At 43.0% G+C, this 25,219-nt stretch overlaps 1 protein-coding gene across 6 annotated transcripts in view; it reads right to left on the reverse strand.

Moving 5' to 3' along the window:
* The window catches only part of LOC106613025 (neural cell adhesion molecule 1), a 106,232-nt gene that overhangs the window by 17,837 nt on the left and 63,176 nt on the right, over positions 1 to 25,219 (reverse strand). For 2 of the 6 annotated variants that reach the window (XM_014214873.3, XM_082956338.1), the window contains exons 2-11: positions 15,592 to 15,666; positions 15,027 to 15,236; positions 14,087 to 14,230; positions 13,458 to 13,595; positions 13,176 to 13,293; positions 12,229 to 12,389; positions 11,768 to 11,910; positions 7,033 to 7,056; positions 2,669 to 2,698; positions 206 to 356 (exon numbers count right to left, since the gene is read on the reverse strand). In XM_014214873.3, coding sequence (XP_014070348.3) covers positions 206 to 356; positions 2,669 to 2,698; positions 7,033 to 7,056; positions 11,768 to 11,910; positions 12,229 to 12,389; positions 13,176 to 13,293; positions 13,458 to 13,595; positions 14,087 to 14,230; positions 15,027 to 15,236; positions 15,592 to 15,666 — 1,194 coding nt within the window. The remainder of the gene's footprint in view (positions 1 to 205; positions 357 to 2,668; positions 2,699 to 7,032; positions 7,057 to 11,767; positions 11,911 to 12,228; positions 12,390 to 13,175; positions 13,294 to 13,457; positions 13,596 to 14,086; positions 14,231 to 15,026; positions 15,237 to 15,591; positions 15,667 to 25,219) is intronic. The other 4 variants (XM_014214877.3, XM_045724634.2, XM_014214879.3 and 1 more) reach the window with 2 other exon arrangements.

Consider the following 25,219-nt stretch of genomic DNA (forward strand, 5'->3'; position numbering starts at 1 on the left):
ATGCCAGCCAGGCCTGACTAAGACTTTAAGCACTAGAGACAGTGGTTGCGTCCTTATTCCCTATATAGTGCACTACTTTTGGGAACCTATGGGCCCTGGCAAAAGTAGTGAACTATAGGGTGTAGGGCTCTGGTCAAATGTAGTGCGCTGTATAGGGAATAGGATGCCATTTCAGATGCAGCCTTGTGACATGTGGAGTTCTTACAGCGGACTTCTAGGTAGGCGGGTTGAGAATCCACTCCGATGGCGTTGCGTGCAGAGCACAGGTACTGGCCAGCGTCGGTGAAATTGGCGTACTTCAGCGTGAGGGAGGACACACGAGCATCACTCCTCACTACGACGTTCCCATCCAGACTCTATAGGGCAGGAAATCATAGGGTAGCAAGCAACAAAAGGACCTCTGTTTGCAGTACATCAATGTTAACCTCATATCCCATTGTGATCCATGCATTATTGATAACCAATACATTATAACACTCTGTAGTTATATCATAGTAACATTGAACTCTGAGCCTGGAGACAAACCATTGTAGCATTGAGTGCTTTTCCTATGGCTGTAACAGCAAAAAGTGATGACACTACACACTTAAGAGAGACAGAGATACAGTAGAGTAAAGATCACAACCCTCTGTATTGTACAGTAGAGATGTGTACAGTAGCAGAGCACATCACTAATGGTAGAAGAAGCTGGATGGATGGAGCCATCAAGAGCTCTTCACACAATGGCTGTAGAGTGATGTGGCTGAAATCAGTTACAGCAGGCTATTTAGGTCTCAGCCTGTTAAACGCTACTGGTGTCTAGTAGTGGTTCCTGTGGACAGGATAACATGCCTAGCAAGCACTTTTACACACAGCCTGCTGTGTGGTTCACTTTATCGTGTGAGATTCAGTGTTGAATTGTTCAGTATTGAATTATTTGTGTACTTTCCCAACAGCAACATACTGTCTGATGTACAGTTCATACATCTGCTGTATACATATTATAGGGAAGGCATTCTAGACCCCAAGTTGATCCATGAAATGAATGTACAGTACATCAACTCATTGAGGTGCTTCTATTCCGTAGAATTAACTAGCTACCTAGTCAGTGGAGTGTCAACTGTGAACCGTCTCTGTAATTCTAAACTGAAGCAACACCATGCTGACTAAATGAAATGGTGGTTAAGACTCCAGCTTCAGAAGTAGAACCAAAGCATGTGAAATGGGGAAGAGGACAAGAACACAGTGTGCCTATACATTCAAGACCTTGCCAATTAAAACTAGAGCAGAAACCCTGCTAATAGCTAACAGGATTGACGTTTGTCTCGAGATACACTACCTGACTTCATTAACACCAGATTCACAAGGTCTAAATAAACAGCCATGTACGTAACCTTTAGCGTCGGGGTCGGCTACTCTTGTTGTTGACACTGAACAGTCCGGGTCTGGAACTCTCACGCAAGTCCAAACCACTGTTAACTCATGTTAGGTGTCGTAGAAGAGCTGAACTCCTGGCGACCTCTGCATTATATTTTGCATGGCTTTGACGATCAAAAACCAACCCATTATATGTGAACCATCTCATGAATGCCTCTGTGTTGTTCAATTAGCTACAGTGGGGACCAGTCTGGGGGACAAACTAACCAAGGCAGTGGCTCAAATGGCACCCTATTCCCTACAATGTGAACTACTTTTGACCAGAGCCCTATAGGCCCTAGTCAAAAATAGTCTACTATATGTGATTTGGGAAACTAACTAAGAGAAGAACAGCGCTCATTAGTTCTGTATTCAAACTCAACAGAAGCAGCATGTCTGGGGCATTAAGTATGCCTGAGGAAACGCTTCTATAACACAGGCAAGGCAGTCAGTCCCCTTTTCATTCCAACCCATCCGCCTCCTCCACCCCAACCCTCCATCCCCCCACCTTCTCCAAACACTGACAGGGATAATTACATCACAGCTGAAAGGGTGGCCAGTGAGTGTGACAGTGTCCTGCCAGCCTTGTGCTGCACTCACACATGCCATCCCTTATGTACAGGCAGGTCTTATTGTGGTTCTTGATGAAGCGATGAAGTCCAAGTGCCAGGTACATTAAGAAGATCTTGGTGTAGCGTAGATAGAATATTCCATTTTTGGGTTGTATTGTGAGGTCAAAGAGGGTCAACAACAACTCATCATCATGGCCAAAGCCTGGACAACCACATGGCAGACCAGACCATGATACACAATCTCAATCTGTGTCCAAAGGGAGAGCATCAATTTCTGTTCATTTGCAACACGAGAACATAGATTCATTAAAGTTTCATAACTATGGTTTTCAACAAAAGAGAGTTTATTAATAATGCAGGGTGGTGGTGCCTATTGGAAACATCAAGCAATTTTAGCTTAGCTCGATCATCGGTGTACCCGAGATCTTATTCCCTGGAAAGAATGGGAACAAACATCCTTCACCAGTTGTCTGATACCCGGCTACAGGTTTCAAGGGGAATTTTTCAGGCTGAGCGAAGCCATACTAATAAACCAAAGAGGACTGATAAGAGTTTCTCCATCAGTTTCCATGACTACGGCAACAATAGAAAACAGTGTTGAAGAGAACTGTAAAGCAGAAAATCAATATGGTGAAAGAGGATGCAAGGGCATGGTACATGGTAGATTGTGATGGGTATTGGGTATAGTATAGAAGCTATACCTTGTGTTGCTCGGGCCGAGTCCAAGAGGCCTGTAGAGGACACAGACAGAATAGAACAACAACAAAAAGCAAAGCAATCCTTAGACAGGAATCCTTATCCAGTACCTCACAGCTAGGACAAACAACACTGCCCCACTCATATACCGAACGTTTACCTGCTGTAGTCCAGTGAAATGGGCTAACGCTAAAACTATAAAACAATTAGACTCATCAACCTTTACACTCCTCAGTTGTATTAAACTACTCAGCATCAAACTAGAAAAAGCCTAACCAGCGGGCTAAAATAGTTATAATGACATCATTTCAACCAGTTTGGCCTGCCGGGTACATGTTCATGTGTAAATAATAGACACTACATTGGAGCTAGCATGGAGGGATGCTGAAAGAAAAAAAAAATCATACAAACATTTCTCCACATATCATCTTCAAAATCGAATTATTAACAATTGTTTTCATGATTATCAATCATGATGAATCCACATTTAATATGAAGTTATATAATCAACACAAAACTTAACACACAATTCAGCACGACAAAACGTAATCAAACGTGATTGAAAAAGTATTGTCTACCTCTGAAATACATTTACTTATAGAGGATTTATTTTCTCTGAATTCTGCCATTCAGGTATTGTAATAAAACATGCTTTATGGGTTTCCTAATGTTAAGGAGAAACAAGAGGCATGAAGGAGAGATGATTGATAATGGACGACGGCGTAGTGATGAATGGAAAGGAGTATGGAAGCCAGACGACAAGCAAAATGGTAAACAGCTTTCCATCAGACGTAGAAAACAACCAAGTGTCCCATCTGCTGAAACGTACTGCAGGCAAAAAGGCCCAGAACTCAATTCATTATTAATACAGTCAATCTTAACATTCCTTCCAGACCATCCTCTCTCGTTTAGAGCTGGACGCCTTCCAATCACTCATAGATGAGTGAATAATGAGTGAATAATGAGTGAATTCATCTGGCTTCTATTCTGGCATCTATCTTTAATGCGGGCTAACCTATACCACTGTAGACTCACTGCCTGTCATAGAGAAAGACAACACACACATCAAGAGACTAGTTAACACTGGGAAAGCTTTACTCACACTGCAGGGCAGACCCACACACATGAATAAACCAGACTAACAATACAGTATGTCAAGTTAAAGATACTGAGTGAAGACTCATCCTAAGTAGGGAGGGTCCAGATGAACATCTACTGTTTATTGAGCCATGGTATGTAGCTAATGTAGATAGTGAGTGTGTTGGTAATATGATATCACTATTCTTTACGGTCCACTGGGGTGTGGCGAGACAGGAGAGACACACACAGCAAGACAGGCCCATTTAACACCTACGTCAGAAAAGCAGTTTGGCTCCAGACCCGACAGCACAGAGGAGGAGCAGCTCAATTAGCTCCGTAATACTGGTGCTGCTGCTCATTATTACAGGACGCATAACTAACAGCACCCCTGGTTCCTGGCTGGTCTGACACAGAACTGGGAGGTATGGAATTGAGTTGACACATATCACTGTCAGACCCATGTTTTATGTTTGTTTAAACAATGGGACATGGACCAAAAGAAAATGACTAGCTGATGGTGAGAGCTGTAAACACCATGGCATCTAATCAGTTTAGTGCAAACCAGCACTACATAACATCCCCCCCCAGACAAATCTAATTTCCAAGCAGCGCTCCTCATCCCCTGGGTAAGCAGTGAGCAGCGAGCGTCTCTCTCTCTCAGCTGTGATGTATGATCACATCACTGAAGGTGGGGGAGGGGGGAGGAAGAGAGGCACTGTTGTAGAGGAGATTCTACAGGAGAAACACTCACATAACTATCTCACCCAGTACCACACAAAAGGCATCCTCTCTACAGTCATAACCAGCCCAACGGTATGGTATGGTTACAGGACTGGGGCAGTGTTTTTTCATTCATCCTGACTGGGATCAGTTAGGAAGCTCTCCATCATTTATCCTGGCAAGCAGCATTCCAACCGTCATACCATGAGAACAAACTGCCATTCAATGTCCAGAGAACCACACTGTACCACCACTAACCAGACAGGCACATAAATGAGCATTGTGTTAGAACTGTAGCTAGAGAACAACAGCCTCTCCACAGTCTCACTCTACTGTACCAGTGCTTAGTAAGCCCTTGGATTGAAAGCATCCTTCTTTTTCAACACCGCTCCCTGAACCAATCATGTTATAGTGCAGCAGCCAACAGCATGCAGCAGCACCACATGATTCAGCTCTCTGATCATTCAGAACACTTCACCTTCAAATGGCAATTCCCAAGAGTTAATAGCTACTTTCCTACTCTCTTTACAACTCTCAACTAGCTGAATACTAGACCGATCTCATTGTGTTTCCATGGAGCGCATTATCATAAATTAGGCAGCTCCAGTAAGATGTAATACACAGTAATCTGAAATATTCAATATCTGGTCATCTGTACCAAGTTTGAGCTCTAATGAGCTTTGAAGAAACACATTTTCAAGTGAGTTTGCTCCTCCTTTCCAGAGCCTGAATGTTCTCAGATAATTGCAGCTTGCAAACTTTGTAAATCAAGTATAATGTTTAATATATATTCAAATAACCCAGCCTTTCAGTTTGAGAGATAATATCCAAAGCCTGCATAAACATTTCAATTACATTTGAGCTATTAACAATTGTTACAACAAGTGCCTTCAAATAAGAGGGTTGAAACAACGACTTAATTACAAAACAAATATGAGTATCAGAGCACTAGAATAGAACAGTAAACTGGGTTAAACCTGTTTATGTAATAGCTAAAACATACACTATCTTCTTGGAAGACAACGCTACCATGGCATGTGTGACCCACATTTAGGCTATTCCATGGGCTCAATCCTTTTGCCAATCTGATCATCTCAACTGCCATCTCAATGTCTATGTAGATATACAAATGTGACAATGTTCATTTGTCTGCCATCACTATCGTAAATGTGTAAGGAGAGAATATGCTGTGTAGAATAAAAAATAAAACATATCCTTTATAAAGTAAAGCCTCTTAGGCTATAGTTATTAGTCATTACATACATTACCTAAGACAACAGTCAAACTCGAGAGGACGAGTGGAAGCTATCTGAGGGAATAATAAACTTCAACGCCCTGTCAACAGGGACGATGGCAATCCAGCAACCCTTTACACCATTTCTATGAGTACAACAGTCAGTAGACTGCAATGTAAAGGAACGTTAAAGCACTGAGAGAGGTGGCAAAGGCATATGTAGCGTGACACACTAGTGAACAGCACACCCCAGCATGCACATGCACACACACTTGTAACACAGACACGATTCTCACAAATATCCCTCAACACCAATTCCACATAGGAAAAACAAAACCACAATTGTCATGCTGATAGTCAATAAGCAAATACAACAACACTGATTGAAATAATAGGCCCATATGAACAATTCACCATAATAGCTGGATAGATAGATGACTGTGGCACATATTTCATGTGAGAGTTGATCATTAGCTTACCCTTTCACCTGTCTCCCAACCCATTTCAACCACAGCTGCTATGATGAGTGTTGCTAGCATGGCAGAAATGACGGACAGCCAGGTTCAAAAACAATTAGCAGCCACTTTCCAAATCACACTATCCTGGCTTCTTGCTAGTAAAGAAGACATTCCCTCCGGATCATTGCCCATGAGACCCACAGTGCCATGCCACAGCTGTGAAGGCCACACCTTAAAGCTCCTGTTTTGAAATATGTTCCTAATGATAATTCATTGCAGGCTGCTAATCATTTCTTCACCCCCCCACCATGGAGAGATGGCTATACCTGTACAACACAGGTGCAAACTCAGGCATTTTGCTTTTGGCTTCAACCTTGACAGAATGATTGATGACAGATATGAAATGAGACAGATCGTCTACATGTGAGGACAGAAAGTGACACTGAGCAGCAGTATGGCATGGAGCTGCCCCCATGGATAGAGACGGAAATGATCGGACCGGGAATGGCAACACAGAAATGAGGAGGTTCTCTTTTTAAGGTCATTACGGTAACCGTTTTCTCTTCTGACCTCAGTAGACAAGGCAGAGGAAACCCCAAAAGTTTAAACACCCAGAACCACTCTCTTATGTAAGGACCAGTGCAACGCAAAAGTCAGGCTATATTTAGAAAACATGCCATTTTATAATCGATTTCATAAACCCTGATAAGATCATAGCTTGAGGATTTTCAAGGAATATTGACTGAAGAGCAGACAAGAAAATTCGATAAAAATACTTATTTGATTCTATCAGGGTTTTTGTCGAATCTCATACCCCATACGCAATTTGTTCTATCAATTGATTTTGTTCCATTTCTGTGCCACACTGATTTCATACCTGATAGATCCTGTTTAGATGTGCCTGCAGGGGAGAGAATGTAGCGAAGTAAACGGACCTTCCCGTGGGCTCCGCCTATCCACATTCCTCCTATCCTGTACAGGTACCTACAGCGTGTCTCTGATTAAATGGCCCCACCCATTAGCTGTCTATTGGACTAGATGGGATCATTGGTACTACAGGGAAGTAGCTACAGTGCCTTCGGAAAGTATTCAGACCCCTTGACTTTTTCGACATTTTGTTAAGTTACAGTTAAGTTACATTTTGTTAAGTTACACTTATTTTTAAGGATTGTCAGCAATCTACACACATAATGACAAAGCAAAAACAGGTTTTTAGATTTGTTTTAAACAGAAATAGCTTATTTGCATAAGTATTCAGGCCCTTTGCTATGAGACTCGAAATTGAGCTCAGGTGCATCCTGTTTTCATTGACCATCCTTGAGATGTTTCTACAACTTGATTGGAGTCCACCTGGGGTAAATTCAATTGATTGGACATCATTTGTCTATATAAGGTCTCACAATTGACAGTGCATGTCAAAGCAAAAACCAAACCATGAGGTCGAAGGAATTTTCCGTAGAGCTCCGAGACAGGATTGTGTCAAGGCACAGATCTGGGGAATGGGTACCAAAACATTTCTGTAGCATTGAAGGTCCCCAAGAACACAGTGGCCTCCATCATTCTTAAAAGGAAGAAGTCTGGCCGCCTGGCCAAACTGAGCATTTGGGGGAGAAGGGCCATGGTCAGGGAGGTGACCAAGAACCCAATGGTCACTCTGACAGAGCTCTAGAGTTCTACTGTGGAGATGGGAGAACCTTTCAGAAGGACAACCATCTCTGCAGCACTCCACCAATCAGACCTTTATGGTAGAGTGGCCAGATGGAAGCTACTTCTCAGTAAAAGGCACAGTGACAGCCTGCTTGGAGTTTGATAAAAGGCACCTAAAGACTCGCAGATCATGAGAAACAAGATTCTCTGGTCTGATGAAACCAAGATTGAACTATTTGGCCTGAATGCCAAGCGTCACTTCTGGAGGAAACCTGGCACCATCCCTATGGTGAAGCATGGTGGTGGCAGAATCATGCTGTGGGGATGGGAGACTAGTCAGCGGCAGGGACTGGGAGACTAGTCAGGATTGAGGCAAAGATGAACGGAGCAAAGTACAGAGAGATCCTTGATGAAAACCTTCTCCAGAGCTCTCAGGACCTCAGACTGGGGCGAAGGTTCATCTTCCAACAGGATAACGACCCTAAGCACACAGCCAAGACAACGCAGGAGTGGCTTGGGACAAGTCTCTGAATTTCCTTGAGTGGCCCAGCCAGAGCCCAGACTTAAACCTGATTGAACATCTCTGGAGAGACCTGAAAATAGTTGTGGAGAGACCTGAAAATAGCTGTGGAGAGACCTGAAAATAGCTGTGCAGCGACGCACGCCATCCAACCTGACAGAGCTTGAGAGGAGCTGCAAAGAATGGGAGAAACTCCCTAAATACAGGTGTGCCAAGCTTGTAGCGTCATACCCAAGAAGACTCGAGGCTGTAATCGCTGCCAAAGGTGCTTCAACAAAGTACTGAGTAAAAGGTCTGAATACTTATGTAAAGGTAATATTTCAGTTTTTTCCCATAAATTAGCAAACATTTCTAAAAAAATTTTTGCTTTGTTATTATGGGATATTTTGTGTAGATTGATGAGAGAAAAATGTAATCAATTTTAGAATAAGGCTGTAAATTAACAAAATGTGGGAAAAGTCAAAGGGTCTGAATACTTTCCAAAGGCACCGTATATGGACAATGTGGCATTGTATGAAAATATAAGATAGATAGATGACTGTATGTAGCGATCTGCAGGGGACTAGCAGAGGCTGCTATAGGGACATAGGTCTAAGCTGCTACATGTATAGGGACATAGGTCTAAGCTGCTATAGGGACATAGTTCTAAGCTGCTACATGTATAGGGACATAGGTCTAAGTTGCTACATGTATAGGGACATAGGTCTAAGCTGCTATAGGGACATAGGTCTAAGCTGCTATAGGGACATAGGTCTAAGCTGCTATAGGGACATAGGTCTAAGCTGCTATAGGGACATAGGTCTAAGCTGCTATAGGGACATAGGTCTAAGCTGCTATAGGGACATAGGTCTAAGCTGCTATAGGGACATAGGTCTAAGCTGCTATAGGGACATAGTTCTAAGCTGCTATAGGGACATAGTTCTAAGCTGCTATAGGGACATAGGTCTAAGCTGCTACAGGGACATAGGTCTAAGCTGCTACATGTATAGGGACATAGGTCTAAGCTGCTATAGGGACATAGGTCTTAGCTGCTATAGGGACATAGGTCTAAGCTGCTATAGGGACATAGGTCTAAGCTGCTATAGGGACATAGGTCTAAGCTGCTATAGGGACATAGGTCTAAGCTGCTATAGGGACATAGGTCTAAGCTGCTACATGTATAGGGACATAGGTCTAAGCTGCTATAGGGACATAGTTCTAAGCTGCTATAGGGACATAGGTCTAAGCTGCTACATGTATAGGGACATAGGTCTAAGCTGCTACATGTATAGGGACATAGTTCTAAGCTGCTATAGGGACATAGTTCTAAGCTGCTATAGGGACATAGGTCTAAGCTGCTATAGGGACATAGGTCTAAGCTGCTACATGTATAGGGACATAGGTCTAAGCTGCTATAGGGACATAGTTCTAAGCTGCTATAGGGACATAGGTCTAAGCTGCTACATGTATAGGGACATAGGTCTAAGCTGCTACATGTATAGGGACATAGTTCTAAGCTGCTATAGGGACATAGTTCTAAGCTGCTATAGGGACATAGGTCTAAGCTGCTATAGGGACATAGGTCTAAGCTGCTACATGTATAGGGACATAGGTCTAAGCTGCTATAGGGACATAGTTCTAAGCTGCTATAGGGACATAGGTCTAAGCTGCTACATGTATAGGGACATAGGTCTAAGCTGCTACATGTATAGGGACATAGGTCTAAGCTGCTATAGGGACATAGGTCTAAGCTGCTATAGGGACATAGGTCTAAGCTGCTATAGGGACATAGGTCTAAGCTGCTACATGTATAGGGACATAGGTCTAAGCTGCTACATGTATAGGGACATAGGTCTAAGCTGCTATAGGGACATAGGTCTAAGCTGCTATAGGGACATAGGTCTAAGCTGCTATAGGGACATAGTTCTAAGCTGCTATAGGGACATAGTTCTAAGCTGCTATAGGGACATAGGTCTAAGCTGCTATAGGGACATAGGTCTAAGCTGCTACATGTATAGGGACATAGGTCTAAGCTGCTACATGTATAGGGACATAGTTCTAAGCTGCTATAGGGACATAGTTCTAAGCTGCTATAGGGACATAGGTCTAAGCTGCTATAGGGACATAGGTCTAAGCTGCTACATGTATAGGGACATAGGTCTAAGCTGCTATAGGGACATAGTTCTAAGCTGCTATAGGGACATAGGTCTAAGCTGCTACATGTATAGGGACATAGGTCTAAGCTGCTACATGTATAGGGACATAGGTCTAAGCTGCTATAGGGACATAGGTCTAAGCTGCTATAGGGACATAGGTCTAAGCTGCTATAGGGACATAGGTCTAAGCTGCTATAGGGACATAGGTCTAAGCTGCTACATGTATAGGGACATAGGTCTAAGCTGCTATAGGGACATAGGTCTAAGCTGCTATAGGGACATAGGTCTAAGCTGCTACATGTATAGGGACATAGGTCTAAGCTGCTATAGGGACATAGGTCTAAGCTGCTATAGGGACATAGGTCTAAGCTGCTATAGGGACATAGTTCTAAGCTGCTATAGGGACATAGTTCTAAGCTGCTATAGGGACATAGGTCTAAGCTGCTATAGGGACATAGGTCTAAGCTGCTACATGTATAGGGACATAGGTCTAAGCTGCTATAGGGACATAGGTCTAAGCTGCTATAGGGACATAGGTCTAAGCTGCTATAGGGACATAGGTCTAAGCTGCTATAGGGACATAGGTCTTAGCTGCTATAGGGACATAGTTCTAAGCTGCTATAGGGACATAGGTCTAAGCTGCTACATGTATAGGGACATAGGTCTAAGCTGCTATAGGGACATAGGTCTAAGCTGCTATAGGGACATAGGTCGAAGCTGCTATAGGGACATAGGTCTAAGCTGCTATAGGGACATAGGTCTAAGCTGCTATAGGGACATAGGTCTTAGCTGCTATAGGGACATAGTTCTAAGCTGCTATAGGGACATAGGTCTAAGCTGCTACATGTATAGGGACATAGGTCTAAGCTGCTATAGGGACATAGGTCTAAGCTGCTATAGGGACATAGGTCGAAGCTGCTATAGGGACATAGGTCTAAGCTGCTATAGGGACATAGGTCTTAGCTGCTATAGGGACATAGTTCTAAGCTGCTATAGGGACATAGTTCTAAGCTGCTATAGGGACATAGTTCTAAGCTGCTATAGGGACATAGTTCTAAGCTGCTATAGGGACATAGTTCTAAGCTGCTATAGGGACGACGTCTTAGGTGGGATGGTAACTAGGTAGCTACTAGGTAGTAATATGAACTTCTATTAGCTAGCTGCTGCTCTGGGGCCATACTTAATCAGTAGAGATGAACCTGGCTAAGGGAACCTTGCCATGTTTAAGTGAAACACATCCCCTGAGTGTCCCTCTGCAGTGGGGACACAGCCCCAGGCTGGCCTCTCTCTGTACGCTGCCTCTACTGTACCTGCTCTCCCTCAGTGAAGGGGCGCAGGCCGAAGCTCCAGTTGATGGTGGGGGTGGGGTCCCCTGACGCCTCACACGTCAGAGTCACCTGCTCCTCCATCTCAGACGTGCTCTGGTTCAGCAGGAAGGTGATCTTAGGTTTCACTGTAGCAAAGGCAGACACACACAGAGCCATTATAACCAACCTGCAGTGACACTCACCTGTATGACCTACAGTATAGCTACATTCACAGTATGCACACACCCACTACAAGCAGCATGCAATCCCATAGTGACATCAATCACCTGCCAGATCTGATGCTAGTACTTAATACCTAGAGTTATAATCACAACATAACCCCCAAAATAATCCAATGTTAAAACCCTCCCACTGTGAATAAGTATACACAAGCCATGATTAACCATCACAAACCCGTCACATAGTCAATCATCTGTCAGCACCAAGTGAGAGGAGTCCCTCACCAAACACCCTGAGGCTGACTTCCTGTTCGCTCTCCCCAGCCTTGTTCTTAGCGATGCAGGTGTACTCTCCCTCATCCAGCTTGGCCACCTCCATGATGGTCATCTCTGAACCGTCCTCATTAAAGCTGTACTTGTCTCCTGACTCCAGAAGAACACCGGCCCTGGGGGAGAGAAAGGGAACACACACACTGATTATTCTGATTACAATCAGCTTTTGTGAAACGAAGAGAATCGGATTTGACAACACAGCTAAAATAAGTCTGCTGCTAACTACGCTTGATGAGAATTTTTATCTAATAAATAAATAACTTCCAAACAAGTATTTTTCCCTCTGTGAAGAAGTCAAACAGACTTAATTCAAATTAGCTCAATTCATTGTTTACCAAAATAATGTTTCAGTGTGACATTGAATCGCTATTTCCGATTTAATGACATTGAATATTTTTAATCCAGTCTTCAGTCGTGATCTCTATAGTCTATACTAGAGAGCCATTTATTTATTGGCACTGACAATGACCCCTAGGCTCAAGGTTTGACCACAGATAATTACATTGTGGCCTCTTGGACCTTGAGCAGGAGAGAGAGATTGTGAGATTGAGGGCAAAGCTTATCACCTTGACTGCTGAGTTAAAATAGCTCTTCCCCCTTTACCTAACACTCAACCCCAAAGACAATTGTCACATGGAGTTCACACCAGTCCTTTCCCTCACCTAGCAACACGGGGAACAGCTCCTCTAACTCTTCTAAGAAGGTGAGAGCAGGTGAGAGCAACACACTACACTGCCAACAGAAAACCAAGGGCAGGGGACTATCACTCGCATTGGTGTTGGTGGCCTATGGGCTCCATGGTCAGAGGGACATCTGCAAAACACTGGTTAGTGGTATATCAGTCTTCCAGCCTTGAGTGTGTGTGTGTGGGCGTGAGAGACTATGTGCTCCAGTCTTACCGTGCCCAGGTCACCATGGGCTCTGGGTATCCATCAGCAGCACAGGTCAAAATGGCAGACTGGCCCACGCCTGCTGTGGCATTCACCTCCGACTGCCACACCCGGATGGTAGGGAGCACTGAGGGAGGGACATTAACACAGCTGTCAAGTTATTACAGCTGAAATCCAGCCCACAGTCATCTGCTGTCTAGGATGTTGATAGATGACTTAACACCACAAAATGGTGTCAAAACCATGAATAAAGTGACAAGGGAATAGAGCGGGAAGAAGAAGTGGGCTGACCATTGACGATGACCCTAATGATCTTGAGGTCAATCTCTCCCCGGGCCATGAGGCGGCCCTCGCAGGTGTACGACCCCTCGTCTGTCTTCTTGATGCCTCGGATCTGCAGGTGGTTGTTGGGTAGGATCTTAAAGCGGACTGAGAGAAGGATCAAATCAGAATTCAATTGTAATGTATGAGTATTCTGATTGAGGGATAAGAAAGGGCTTTTCAGACAGAGACCCCTTAACACTAAATCTCACTTTCTATGTAAATTCTTTAATTAAAGTGTTTAAACAGTTTCATACCCACCAGTTATAATATTTGTCAAAGAATTGCTCAAATGGAACACTGTCTGACAGCTGGATAGGGGCTTTTCTGACATAGTTGAGTAACAACGGGTGACAAGGCTGACAGTCAAAGAGGGGGGGAAAAAGTGGAAAGAGGAAACAGGAAAAATGTAGGAACCCTTTAGCATTACACAATTCTGATAACTTTACCAAACTTCACAGGTTTTCCACAAATCCTGCTTTTAGATTTAAGCAGGAAATCCTGATACCTTCAAACGGGATTTCTGGAAAACATGGGAATTTGGGGAAAGTTACTGGAATTGTGCAACCCTACTCCAGGCTAAATGGCATCTATCTCACCATCCTTCTCCATCTGAATCTTAGCTCCTTTGTGCTTCCAGATGATGGTGGGGGGAGGGGAGCTGATGACGTCACAGACGATGTTGGCGTTGTCCCCTTCATTGAACTCTTGGGGGGAGGGGGCGTTCTTGAAGGTGATCCTTTCTACAAGACAAAATACAAGAATGTTAGTCAACCATTTAAAACCATGAAGAACATAATGGGTGTGTCTAAAATGGCACCCTATTCCCTACATGGTGTACTAGTTTTGACCAGGGCCCATAGGGTGCACTACATAGAGAATAGGGTGCTATTTGAGACATAGCAATGGGTTGATTGAACTGTTTTCCCCTACACCTCAGCCTCTTAACGCCCTTTATTCTAAACACATTAGCATGTTGTGCCTGTGGGAAACCATAAAGGGTTTAGATGATGGACGTCTGCTGATGCTTGGCGGTGTTTAGCTATAGAAACCATTAGTCAGAAGACATGCACAACAGACATTAGGCCTTGTCTTAATGGGCTTTGGAGGGGTTTATTGAACTGATGAAAAATCCATCTCCAGTTGAAAAACAGAAAATAAAGATATTTTTCCCTCAAGCCCTCAATAAAAAGTTTGAGCTTTTCCTTCAAAATTATACTGAAGGTTAAGAACATTTCAGCTTAGGGTTCTTAATATAACAATTTAACGCTCTGTGATCAGGACATCCCCCTGAGTTTTTATACTATGTCATAATGCAAACACACACTGGTTTTGAACGAGACATCTAGTCTGCGTACCAAATGGCACCCTATTCCCTAAATAGTATACTACTTTAGACCAGGGCCAATGGGACTCTGGTCAAAAGTAGTGCACGATATAGGGCATAGGCACTTGTCAAAAGTAGTGAACCTTATAGGGAGGGATTAGGCTGCCCTTTTGGACACATCCCTAGAGAATGAAGAAGGAGGAGTAGGTTACGGTAAAACTTGACGTTGACGGTGGCCTCCGCTGACTGGTCTCCGTTGGTGGCCAGACACTTGTAGGTTCCAGCGCTGTCCACCCCGGCCTTGTAGAGCGTGAGGGTGGACGAGGACTCGTCGTTTCGGGTTACGGTGATCTCTGGTTTGTTGGGCTCTATCCTCTCTCCGCTCGGCGAATACCAGTCAATCTCCTTTGCTACCCCAACAACTGCACAGAGACAAGAGACGGTTACATGTGTTTGTTTTTGTATCTAACTAGAATCATTACGATCAAACATTTCGCTATCACAATGTTGATCTCTAAACGAGACAAATAAAGAGCCAAAAAGAAGGCTATCAACCTAGGAAACAAGCACCTTCTTAAGAAATAGTACTCTGTTATCCTAGAGAAGGTTACAGCTACCTTGTTCCTGTCTAGTGGCCTGACACCTGTGGTCTACACACAGCATATCAGGACAGGACACAAAAGGTCACAGTGTATAATCAGTACTGCACAATGGGATCCAAACAATTCCAAAGAGACAGTAGTCTACTACAGTATAATGATACAGGGGCAAGCTTACTTTCACACAGAAAGAACTTGGACTCTCCGACACTGATCTCTCCCTGGGTGGGGGTGATCTCCACTTCCAGACAAACTGAGAAGAGAACAAAATAGGGACATTAGACAGAGGAGTACTTGGAAGCAATGTTAAGTTTGTGTGTTTGTGTGTGTGTGTGTGTGTGTGTGTGTGTGTGTGTGTGTGTGTGTGTGTGTGTGTGTGTGTGTGTGTGTGTGTGTGTGTGTGTGTGTGTGTGCGTGTGTGCATGTGTAGAGAGAACATTTCATTAATGACATATGATATTAAAGCTTATGTCTACAGCGCTGCTTAAAATGTATAATTCGAGCACTGTGCCTGTGTCTCTCAGTGTTCTTCATTCACTCCTTAGCAGTAGTGTCTTTACCCTCTCTGCTAGCACAGCAGCCTGTCATGGAAACCACCAGTTCTGCCACAGCTTATCATGGCAGACACATTAGGAAGTTAGTTGGCTTTATTACTGCAACCACATGGTTCACCTGGGGTACGTTCCAAATGGCACCCTATTCCCTATATAGCGCACTAGACTCTTAGAAAAAAGGGTTCCAAAAGGGTTCTTCAGGTGTCCTCATAGAATAACCCTTTTTGGTTCCAGATTCAACCCTTTTAGGTTCCATTTTGAACACTCTGTGGAAAGGGTTCTCTAAATGGAAACGAAAAGGGTTCTACCTGTAACCAAAAAGGGTTCCCCTATGGGAACAGCCGAAGAACCCTTTTAGATTCTAGATAGCACCTTTTGACCAGGGCTCGTAGCTCTGGTCAAAAGTAGTGCACTATATAGGGAATAGGGTGCCATTTAGGACGCTGGCCTGGACGCCTCTACAGCAGCAACATCCTACTGTACACCATGCTCGGATGAACCAGTAGAAAACATATGAAATGGTAAACAAAACACAGCAAAGAGAGAACGGGCTGCAGAGAGAGAGAAAGTACTTTGTCCATGCCTAAGGTGATACAGAAGCCTCCATCTCAGCATGCAGGTAGTTAGGTAAGGTTTTACTGCTCTTATTGACAGTGGAGCAGCCAAGGGGGGAAATCTATTCCAAGCCATGGCTCAGGCCTCAGAGAAGCACCTCTGGCAGATCGATTGAGACTTTATTTTATTGAATGGTAAGACCACGGTAAGACTATGCACTTGGCTGACACCTGCAGAGTAAAGCCTTGTTCACACTGGTAGCTTGAAGTGACTCAAATCCATTTTCTTTGCATATCCTATTAGAATCTCATATTTTTCCTGCAGTCTAAACAGGCAAAAAGCACATGGAATCAGATGTTTCAAACCACATTACAAACCACCTTCGTAGGTTGTTTGAAATCAGATATAAATCAGATTCCTGGCCATGTGACCTGTGTCTGAACGGTCATATCTGATTTATCTGCCCTTAAGTGATATCTAGACTGTTATTTGGTATATCTTGTTGCTTTATAGCTATACTGTTGACAGTTTGACAAGAACGTGTGGTAGCTAACTAGCTTGTTAATTGTTTACAAACAACGAGGGAATGTGTTAGCAGGCTAAACAGCTACCTAGTTAGCTAGTTGACTGCTGTGGCTAGCCAAAACCGACTCGTTTTGAAAGTCAGATCATCTTATCGTTTGAGGCTTTAAAAATGTTCTTACACTATGATTATGATCATTCAAAGCAACAGGGAGACTTCCATGGCAGGCATTGTTGTCACCTTAGCTTGCTAGATGCTACACTACAACTTCTGAGTGCACACACACTCGCCACTACTATGTCAACTAGCGTAGCCATGTCAGTCTGAACACATACATCCGATTTAGTCACTTGTAACTTGCTGTTTGAACAGTCAGAATACCAGAACAGATTTGAAAAACAAAACTGATTTGAGCATTAATAAGGCCTGTAGTGTGAACAAGGCTTTAAAGACAAGGGAATACAGATCAACCATCTCCCTAGTGATAGTAATGTGCTGAGAAGAGTGGGCAAACCCTTACTGAAGGACTGCAGCATATTTTATATATATTTTACCTTTATTTAACTAGGCAAGTCAGTTAAGAACATTATTATTTACAACCTACCACGGCCAAACCTGGACGACGCTGGGCCAATTGTGCGCCGCCCTATGGGACTCCCAATCACGGCCGGATGTGATACAGCCTGGATATCAATCTGTATTTGTTGGACATTTCCTATAAAATATCTGATTGCATCAGAGGTGATTGATGTGAGATGTTATCTACCAACCATATAAGCCAAATTCATCAACCCAGAGAAATAACATTCTGGAAATGGCACTTCAAATTTGTAACACTGTCAGCTCAGCTCTGATATCAGATTTATAGAGCTCCAGATAGCGAAGAATCACACATCAGATTTATAGAGCTCCAGATAGCGAAGAACCACACATCATCAGATTTATAGAGCTCCAGGTAGCGAAGAAACACACATCATCAGATTTATAGAGCTCCATATAGCGAAAAACCACACATCATCAGATTTATAGAGCTCCAGATAGAAGTTAAGAGCCATACATCATCAGATTTATAGAGCTCCAGATAGCGAAGAACCACACATCATCAGATTTATAGAGCTCCAGATAGCGAAGAACCACACATCATCAGATTTATAGAGCTCCAGATAGCGAAGAACCATACATCATCAGATTTATAGAGCTCCAGATAGCGAAGAACCACACATCATCAGATTTATAGAGCTCCAGATAGCGAAGAACCATACATCATCAGATTTATAGAGCTCCAGATAGCGAAGAACCATACATCATCAGATTTATAGAGCTCCAGATAGCGAAGAACCATACATCATCAGATTTATAGAGCTCCAGATAGCGAAGAACCACACATCATCAGATTTATAGAGCTCCAGATAGCGAAGAACCACACATCATCAGATTTATAGAGCTCCAGATAGCGAAGAACCACACATCATCAGATTTATAGAGCTCCAGATAGCGAAGAACCACACATCATCAGATTTATAGAGCTCCAGATAGCGAAGAACCATACATCATCAGATTTATAGAGCTCCAGATAGCGAAGAACCATACATCATCAGATTTATAGAGCTCCAGATAGCGAAGAACCACACATCATCAGATTTATAGAGCTCCAGATAGCGAAGAACCACACATCATCAGATTTATAGAGCTCCAGATAGCGAAGAACCATACATCATCAGATTTATAGAGCTCCAGATAGCGAAGAACCACACATCATCAGATTTATAGAGCTCCAGATAGCGAAGAACCACACATCATCAGATTTATAGAGCTCCAGATAGCGAAGAACCACACATCATCAGATTTATAGAGCTCCAGATAGCGAAGAATCATACATCATCAGATTTATAGAGCTCCAGATAGCGAAGAACCATGCATCAGCAGATTGGGCTAGTTATCACAAAGTATCCTGGAATCGTTAAGACAACAAGCGGCATGAAAGCAAACTGGTTACACAAACTGTGTAGCCTACCCTTGGAAGAACCTTGTGCCAATCAACTTCATAACAATTCTATGGGGAAAACACGCTACTTATAACGCAGCTTTCAGTATGATGAATCCCATGGCTAATTCGCACACTTGGAAGAAGAACTTAAGACACATCAAAATCAAATTTACATAGAGCTGTTTTGAAATAAACAGCATCACAGCAGAAAGTATACTCATAACAAATGTCTGTCTCCATTCCACTTCACAGGATAGATTCATACGTTCAGCGTTCTCCCACACACCATCAGCACCACCCACTTCCGACTGGAGAAGACAGCCCTCCGAGGCCAGGCAGCTATCGTCTCATTCACCAGCCTTTTGTCTGGTTATCCCGAGTGATGCTGTGAGGAGCCTGGTAAGAGGGCCAATATGAGACCTTGTCTGCGTCCCAAATAGCCCCCTATTCCCTATGGGCCGTGTTCAACAGTAGTGCACTATATAGGGAATAGGCTGCCATTTGGGACTCAGCCCTGACCTATCAAAAGGGCTCCTGCATTAGCTAGTTTTCTCTGAGGAGCCTCTGTCTGGGCCAGCCCATATGGAAGTTGCATGGCTATAATGGGGTCTCCACCGTCAAGAATAGCGAGTTCTGGAAGTAGTCATTTCCAATATAGGGCAGGCAGAAACGTCATAAACCAAGCAAAACTAACCTCAAGTACCAAGCAGTAGATTAAATATGCATGTCTGGTTGGTGAGACATGTAATCCTTGCTCTTGTGATACATACTGTATCTCTGTGTGCAAACATCTGAGCTTCATATGACCAGCAGAGTATTAGCTACAGATGTTCAGTAAGATTAGGTTATATCACTCTGTCATCCAGTATAAGCACATAGCACAGAATGAAAAAACAACGGTAGCTAGGTATCATGGAGGTTATCCATTTGTGCATGCAAGATTAGCTTGCTTTTGAAATGTAAATAAGCCTAATTGTGGAGGGTATTATTACCAGATGGGTGATATTAAGGATCTGGCTGTCAGGCTGTCTAGGCTGCAGTAGACTGGATTAGGGGGAGTCAATTTGCTGAGGCACCCCACAAGGGAAGAATCAGATTTCTAAGAGAGATGGGATCAGCCTCTAATACATGAGAAAAGATAGGCTAATACATGAGAAAAGATAGGCTCTAGATACTGTAAGTTATCATAAAGCCTTCTCTGACCATGGGAACTTGAAACCAATGTAAGATTGAAAGAGGAGAACAATTTATAGTTTACAGTAGATAGGGGGCTTTAAGACTAGATCCAAATACAGTATACAGTCAATCCCTGACTGAGCACAGTGGCCAGTAGATAAATGTTATCTCACAAACACACAAAGAGAGAGAGAGAGAGAGAGAGAGAGAGAGAGAGAGAGAGAGAGAGAGAGAGAGAGAGAGAGAGAGAAGAAGAGATGGGCTGCTTCAGCAGTGCCAGTGCCAGTGAGTCCCATTATGTATGGCCCAGACAAGCATATCTCCTCTCTGTTTTGCTGGCATTGTTTTTGTATAGAAATAAGGTCAGCCCAGCAGCAATGATCAACAACACAGCAGACTTTAGGCTAAAGAAGGTAACCGCTGGAGTTTGAAAAAAATATGTTTGTTTTTTTTTGCTCCAAGAAATCAATGATGCCTGCCAGCCTACAGTGTGATACAATAACTCCATGTGATTTAAACAAAAACAAAAAGTCCCCTTCACAACTGGGCAGTGTATAGTTTGGTTATGTGTATGCTCAATAATCCATTAACCACTTCCCTCCCTTTCACTACTGGAAGGAAGGACCACTGGAGTGGAGCAGAGAAGCTTGTCCAAACTGCCAACATGGAAAGAGCATGATAGCGCTCTGCCTCAACATTATTCATCTACTAAAAGCAACTGTTATAAAATTATTGATGCGTAACAACACTTTTCATCTCCTGCTGCATGGCAAACACACGGCGACGACAGAATAATGAGAGTCCCAAAAGATGTTCTCTCCACATAGTACTAGTGCTGTCACAATACCAACATTTTACTAATGATACAATACCAGGCCAAATATCCTGATACTGAGTAGTATAGCGATACCATGAAGGGAGGTGAATCAGTGGCCTAGCGTCCTGTTCCGCCCTTCCCCAGGACGCTTTTCCCGTTTTCTAAACGTTTTGCGCATGTGCTACTAAAAAACCTAGCGCTGAAATTCCCATTGAATACAACACACTGAATTTAACTTCACATTATTCAGTGTACAATAGAATAATGCAGAGAATAGCTGATTTGCTGATATTTGTAAAGGCCTACCTGTGATTTCACTGGAGGAATGGGAGTAAGGAATATACAGTACATGCGTAATGATCTGCATGTCATTGTGGCAGTAAGGGAAAAACACTGCATAATGATCTGCATGTCATTGTGGCAGTAAGGGGAAAACACTGCATAATGATCTGCATGTCATTGTGGCAGTAAGGAGAAAACACTGTATAATGATCTGCATGTCATTGTGGCAGTAAAGGGAAACACTGGATAATGATCTGCATGTCATTGTGGCAGTAAGGAGAAAACACTGCATAATGATCTGCATGTCATTGTGGCAGTAAGGGGAAAACACTGCATGTCATGATATGCATGTCATTGTGGCAGTAAGGGGAAAACACTGCATAATGATCTACATGTCATTGTGGCAGTAAGGGGAAAACACTGCATGTCATGATCTGCATGTCATTGTGGCAGTAAGGAGAAAACACTGTATAATGATCTGCATGTCATTGTGGCAGTAAAGGGAAACACTGGATAATGATCTGCATGTCATTGTGGCAGTAAGGGGAAAACACTGCATGTCATGATATGCATGTCATTGTGGCAGTAAGGGGAAAACACTGCATGTCATGATCTGCATGTCATTGTGGCAGTAAGGGGAAAACACTGCATAATGATCTGCATGTTATTGTGGCAGTAAGGGGAAAAAACACTGCATAACGGTCTGCATGTCATTGTGGCAGTAAAGGGAAACACTGGATAATGATCTGCATGTCATTGTGGCAGTAAGGGGTAACACTGCATAATGATCTGCATGTCATTGTGGCAGTAAAGGGAAAACACTGCATAATGATCTGCATGTCATTGTGGCAGTAAAGGGAAAACACTGCATCATGATCTGCATGTCATTGTGGCAGTAAGGGGAAAACTGCATAATGATCTGCATGTCATTGTGGCAGTAAGGGGAAAACACTGCATAATGATCTGCATGTTATTGTGGCAGTAAGGGGAAAACACTGCATAATGATCTGCTTGTCATTGTGGCAGTAAGGGGAAAACACTGCATAATGATCTGCATGTCATTGTGGCAGTAAGGGGAAAACACTGCATTAAATCTTCTTTACTCTTGAGTTAACACAGACACACACACGCTTCCTCCCTTCCTTACACTCTCTCTGTCTCATAAACACACACACACACCACTCTCTCTCCCACACATACACACACTGCTCCCAACTTTGAAAATGTTAGGCACCAAACAGCATTTAAGAAGCACCAGAAATAAATGTATTTTTGATATAGTTTAGGCTTACATTAGGCCTATATGAATCCTACGTTTGAAGCACATCTCATGAGTAGCAGACTTTTTTCCTTTCTTCCTGTGCCAATCACATTTTCCTAAACCTATTGTCAAGTTACCAGGTTGTTAGCTAGCTAGGTAACATTACTGAACAACGTTGTTTTATTATCAAACCAATAATTAGCAACCCAGGATTAGTTTAAAATGGCCCGCGACATGGTTTGTGAAATTATATCAAATGGGCACAAATCCAGATAGAAAGAAACAAAGGCATCTCCGGTAATATGGGTCATCATTTCTTTACTTTTAAACTAGCGACAATACGTTTTCTTTGCTGAAATTCTGCAAACATGCCTGTCGAGATTGGTGCTCCATTTCCCCTCTCTGGCACTCAGAGGCTGCATGACAGTGAACTTGCAAAGTGTACTCAGACTGGCCTGTGATCTTATAACAGGAGATTGAATGATACAATGCATCAACATTGCTCGGTCTGCGCATTGCTCCAATGTAACATGTATAATTCTAACAACAGAAGACTCATCTGGGTCTGCATCCCTGCTTGCCTTCACGCTAAATTACTTTTTGGGGGAAATGATGGAGGAATAAATGTGCATGAAGACCGGACAGAGAGATGCAGGTGAGTGAGGGCTGGTAGGGAATGCAGCTGGCTGATTACAGCTGCCACACATGACATGATATGCACATAACATTGAAGTGGATATTAATGAGCCTGCGCATATAATAAACTAGTGGCCGTTGCTTAAATTCAACTGACTTTATAAACATATTATAACAGGCACCAGCAGGTTCTTTAGATCAGTAGAAACGGTACTATGGTATTCTAAAATGTTGGTATTATAAGTATCATGATGTATAACGTGCAACACTACACTGCACATAGTACCACTACACTGCACATAGTACCACCCCCAATTCCCCGTCGCACTAACAGATGTACAGAAACACTGCTGTCGTCTACCCAGAGTTGTGATTTCTCACACATTTAAATACTTCTGAACTGCAAACTCTAATAGGTTCTCAGTTCACAGTAGCTCCACTACATAGAGAGCGATGAATTGAGGGCATACTAATTGTTTTCCTACCAACAGTTCACTTCAAATAAATTAAAGTCTACAGACTTCCAGACATTGTGCTAATGCTAGTTAGCAACTTCCTTCAAACTACGCACATCCATAAAAATGGTATCCACAAGTTCATCTGACTCTGGGGAAGTAGATAAAGGACCTCATCGCCAAAATCCCAAACTATCCCTTTAATAGGAACCCCCCTTCCATATAAAACAAGAGGCTTGTATTAGGGCCATACCAAGAAATGGATGATTAAAAAGATAAAACCAACTCAGTGAGTCCTCACTGACTGCACTGAAAATACTGTCTGCCTGGCTGATCTAAGATTTCCTTTAAATTGAAAAGGCTTTCATCGCTGTAAATCAGGGGAGCCTTTTCCCATCAGAGAGAGAAATAGAGGGGAAAAGAGAGAGAGATGGAGAGAGAGGCGTGATGAGAAGGAGGAGTGAGGAGAGAGTGGAGAGAGAGTAGTAAGGAGAGAGGATTGAGGAAAAAGGAGAGTGTGTGAGCTTTGAGACATGTACAACTGATTAGCATTGTTATGGATATAACTGTGTTCATAATGTAATCTAGTATGCAAACCCATGGGTAGCATACACATTATTGGAGATCTAGCCTATCGTCAACATAGAAATGAATAATTCTAGTCCTGATCTCCCAGACAACAAATTAAGACTTGTTCTATTGACCCATGTCTACAAACTCTCTGAGAATGTGGAGATGTAGTGGATTGTTAACAGTGAGGGCTAGGCTAAGCTTCATAGCCTTCAGGGAAATCTAGGCAAAGTACAGTAAGAGCTTTTTTTTAGGTATTGAACAGAGATACTGTAAAACAGTAACACAGGAAGAATCCCAACACAAGAGGACTTGGCAGTGTGACATATCACATTAGCTATGGGGATTGACACATTTGGATCCAGCCTGATCATGCAGCCCATAGTTGACAGCTGGCAGTCTCTAATAATGTAGGGCTCTATGAAAAAATGCATCTCCATTCTGAATAGGCCCTACATGCATTTCCATCCAATATTAGAAAGAGGAGGGGTTAGTTTATATCAGAAAATTTATAAATATATTACTTTGTATCCTGTTATACTGTAACAATGAGCTCTGCTAGAGGTTTCTGCAGCAGTGGCTGATCAATTCACTGGCACAGTGTCCCTGCTCCATACTAGGAACTGAGGAGGGAGTAAAGTAGCCCAAGGGTTTCTTTCCTCTTTCTATTTTACAAGGGCAAGTTCCTTGATGCCCCGCTCCAAGATCCCACATTCCCTTAGGGATCCCTCTGTTACTTAGCAGCAGCATAGGATGGTGGCATCCTGTGTGTGTGTGTGTGTGTGTGTGTGTGTGTGTGTGTGTGTGTGTGTGTGTGTGTGTGTGTGTGTGTGTGTGTGTGTGTATATATATATATATAAAGTCTATAGAGTATGGTAATGAACTAATGATGACCATAGTGTTTGTCCTCTTTGAGAGGACCATAAACTTCAGTATTTAGTACTAGGAAGAAAGTCTAGGCCAGTGGTTTCCAAACTGTGGGTCAGGACT

Source organism: Salmo salar, chromosome 09 (genome assembly GCF_965601325.2).
Source record: "Salmo salar chromosome 09, fSalSal1, whole genome shotgun sequence".
In the NCBI taxonomy this organism is placed as follows: Eukaryota; Metazoa; Chordata; class Actinopteri; order Salmoniformes; family Salmonidae; genus Salmo; species Salmo salar.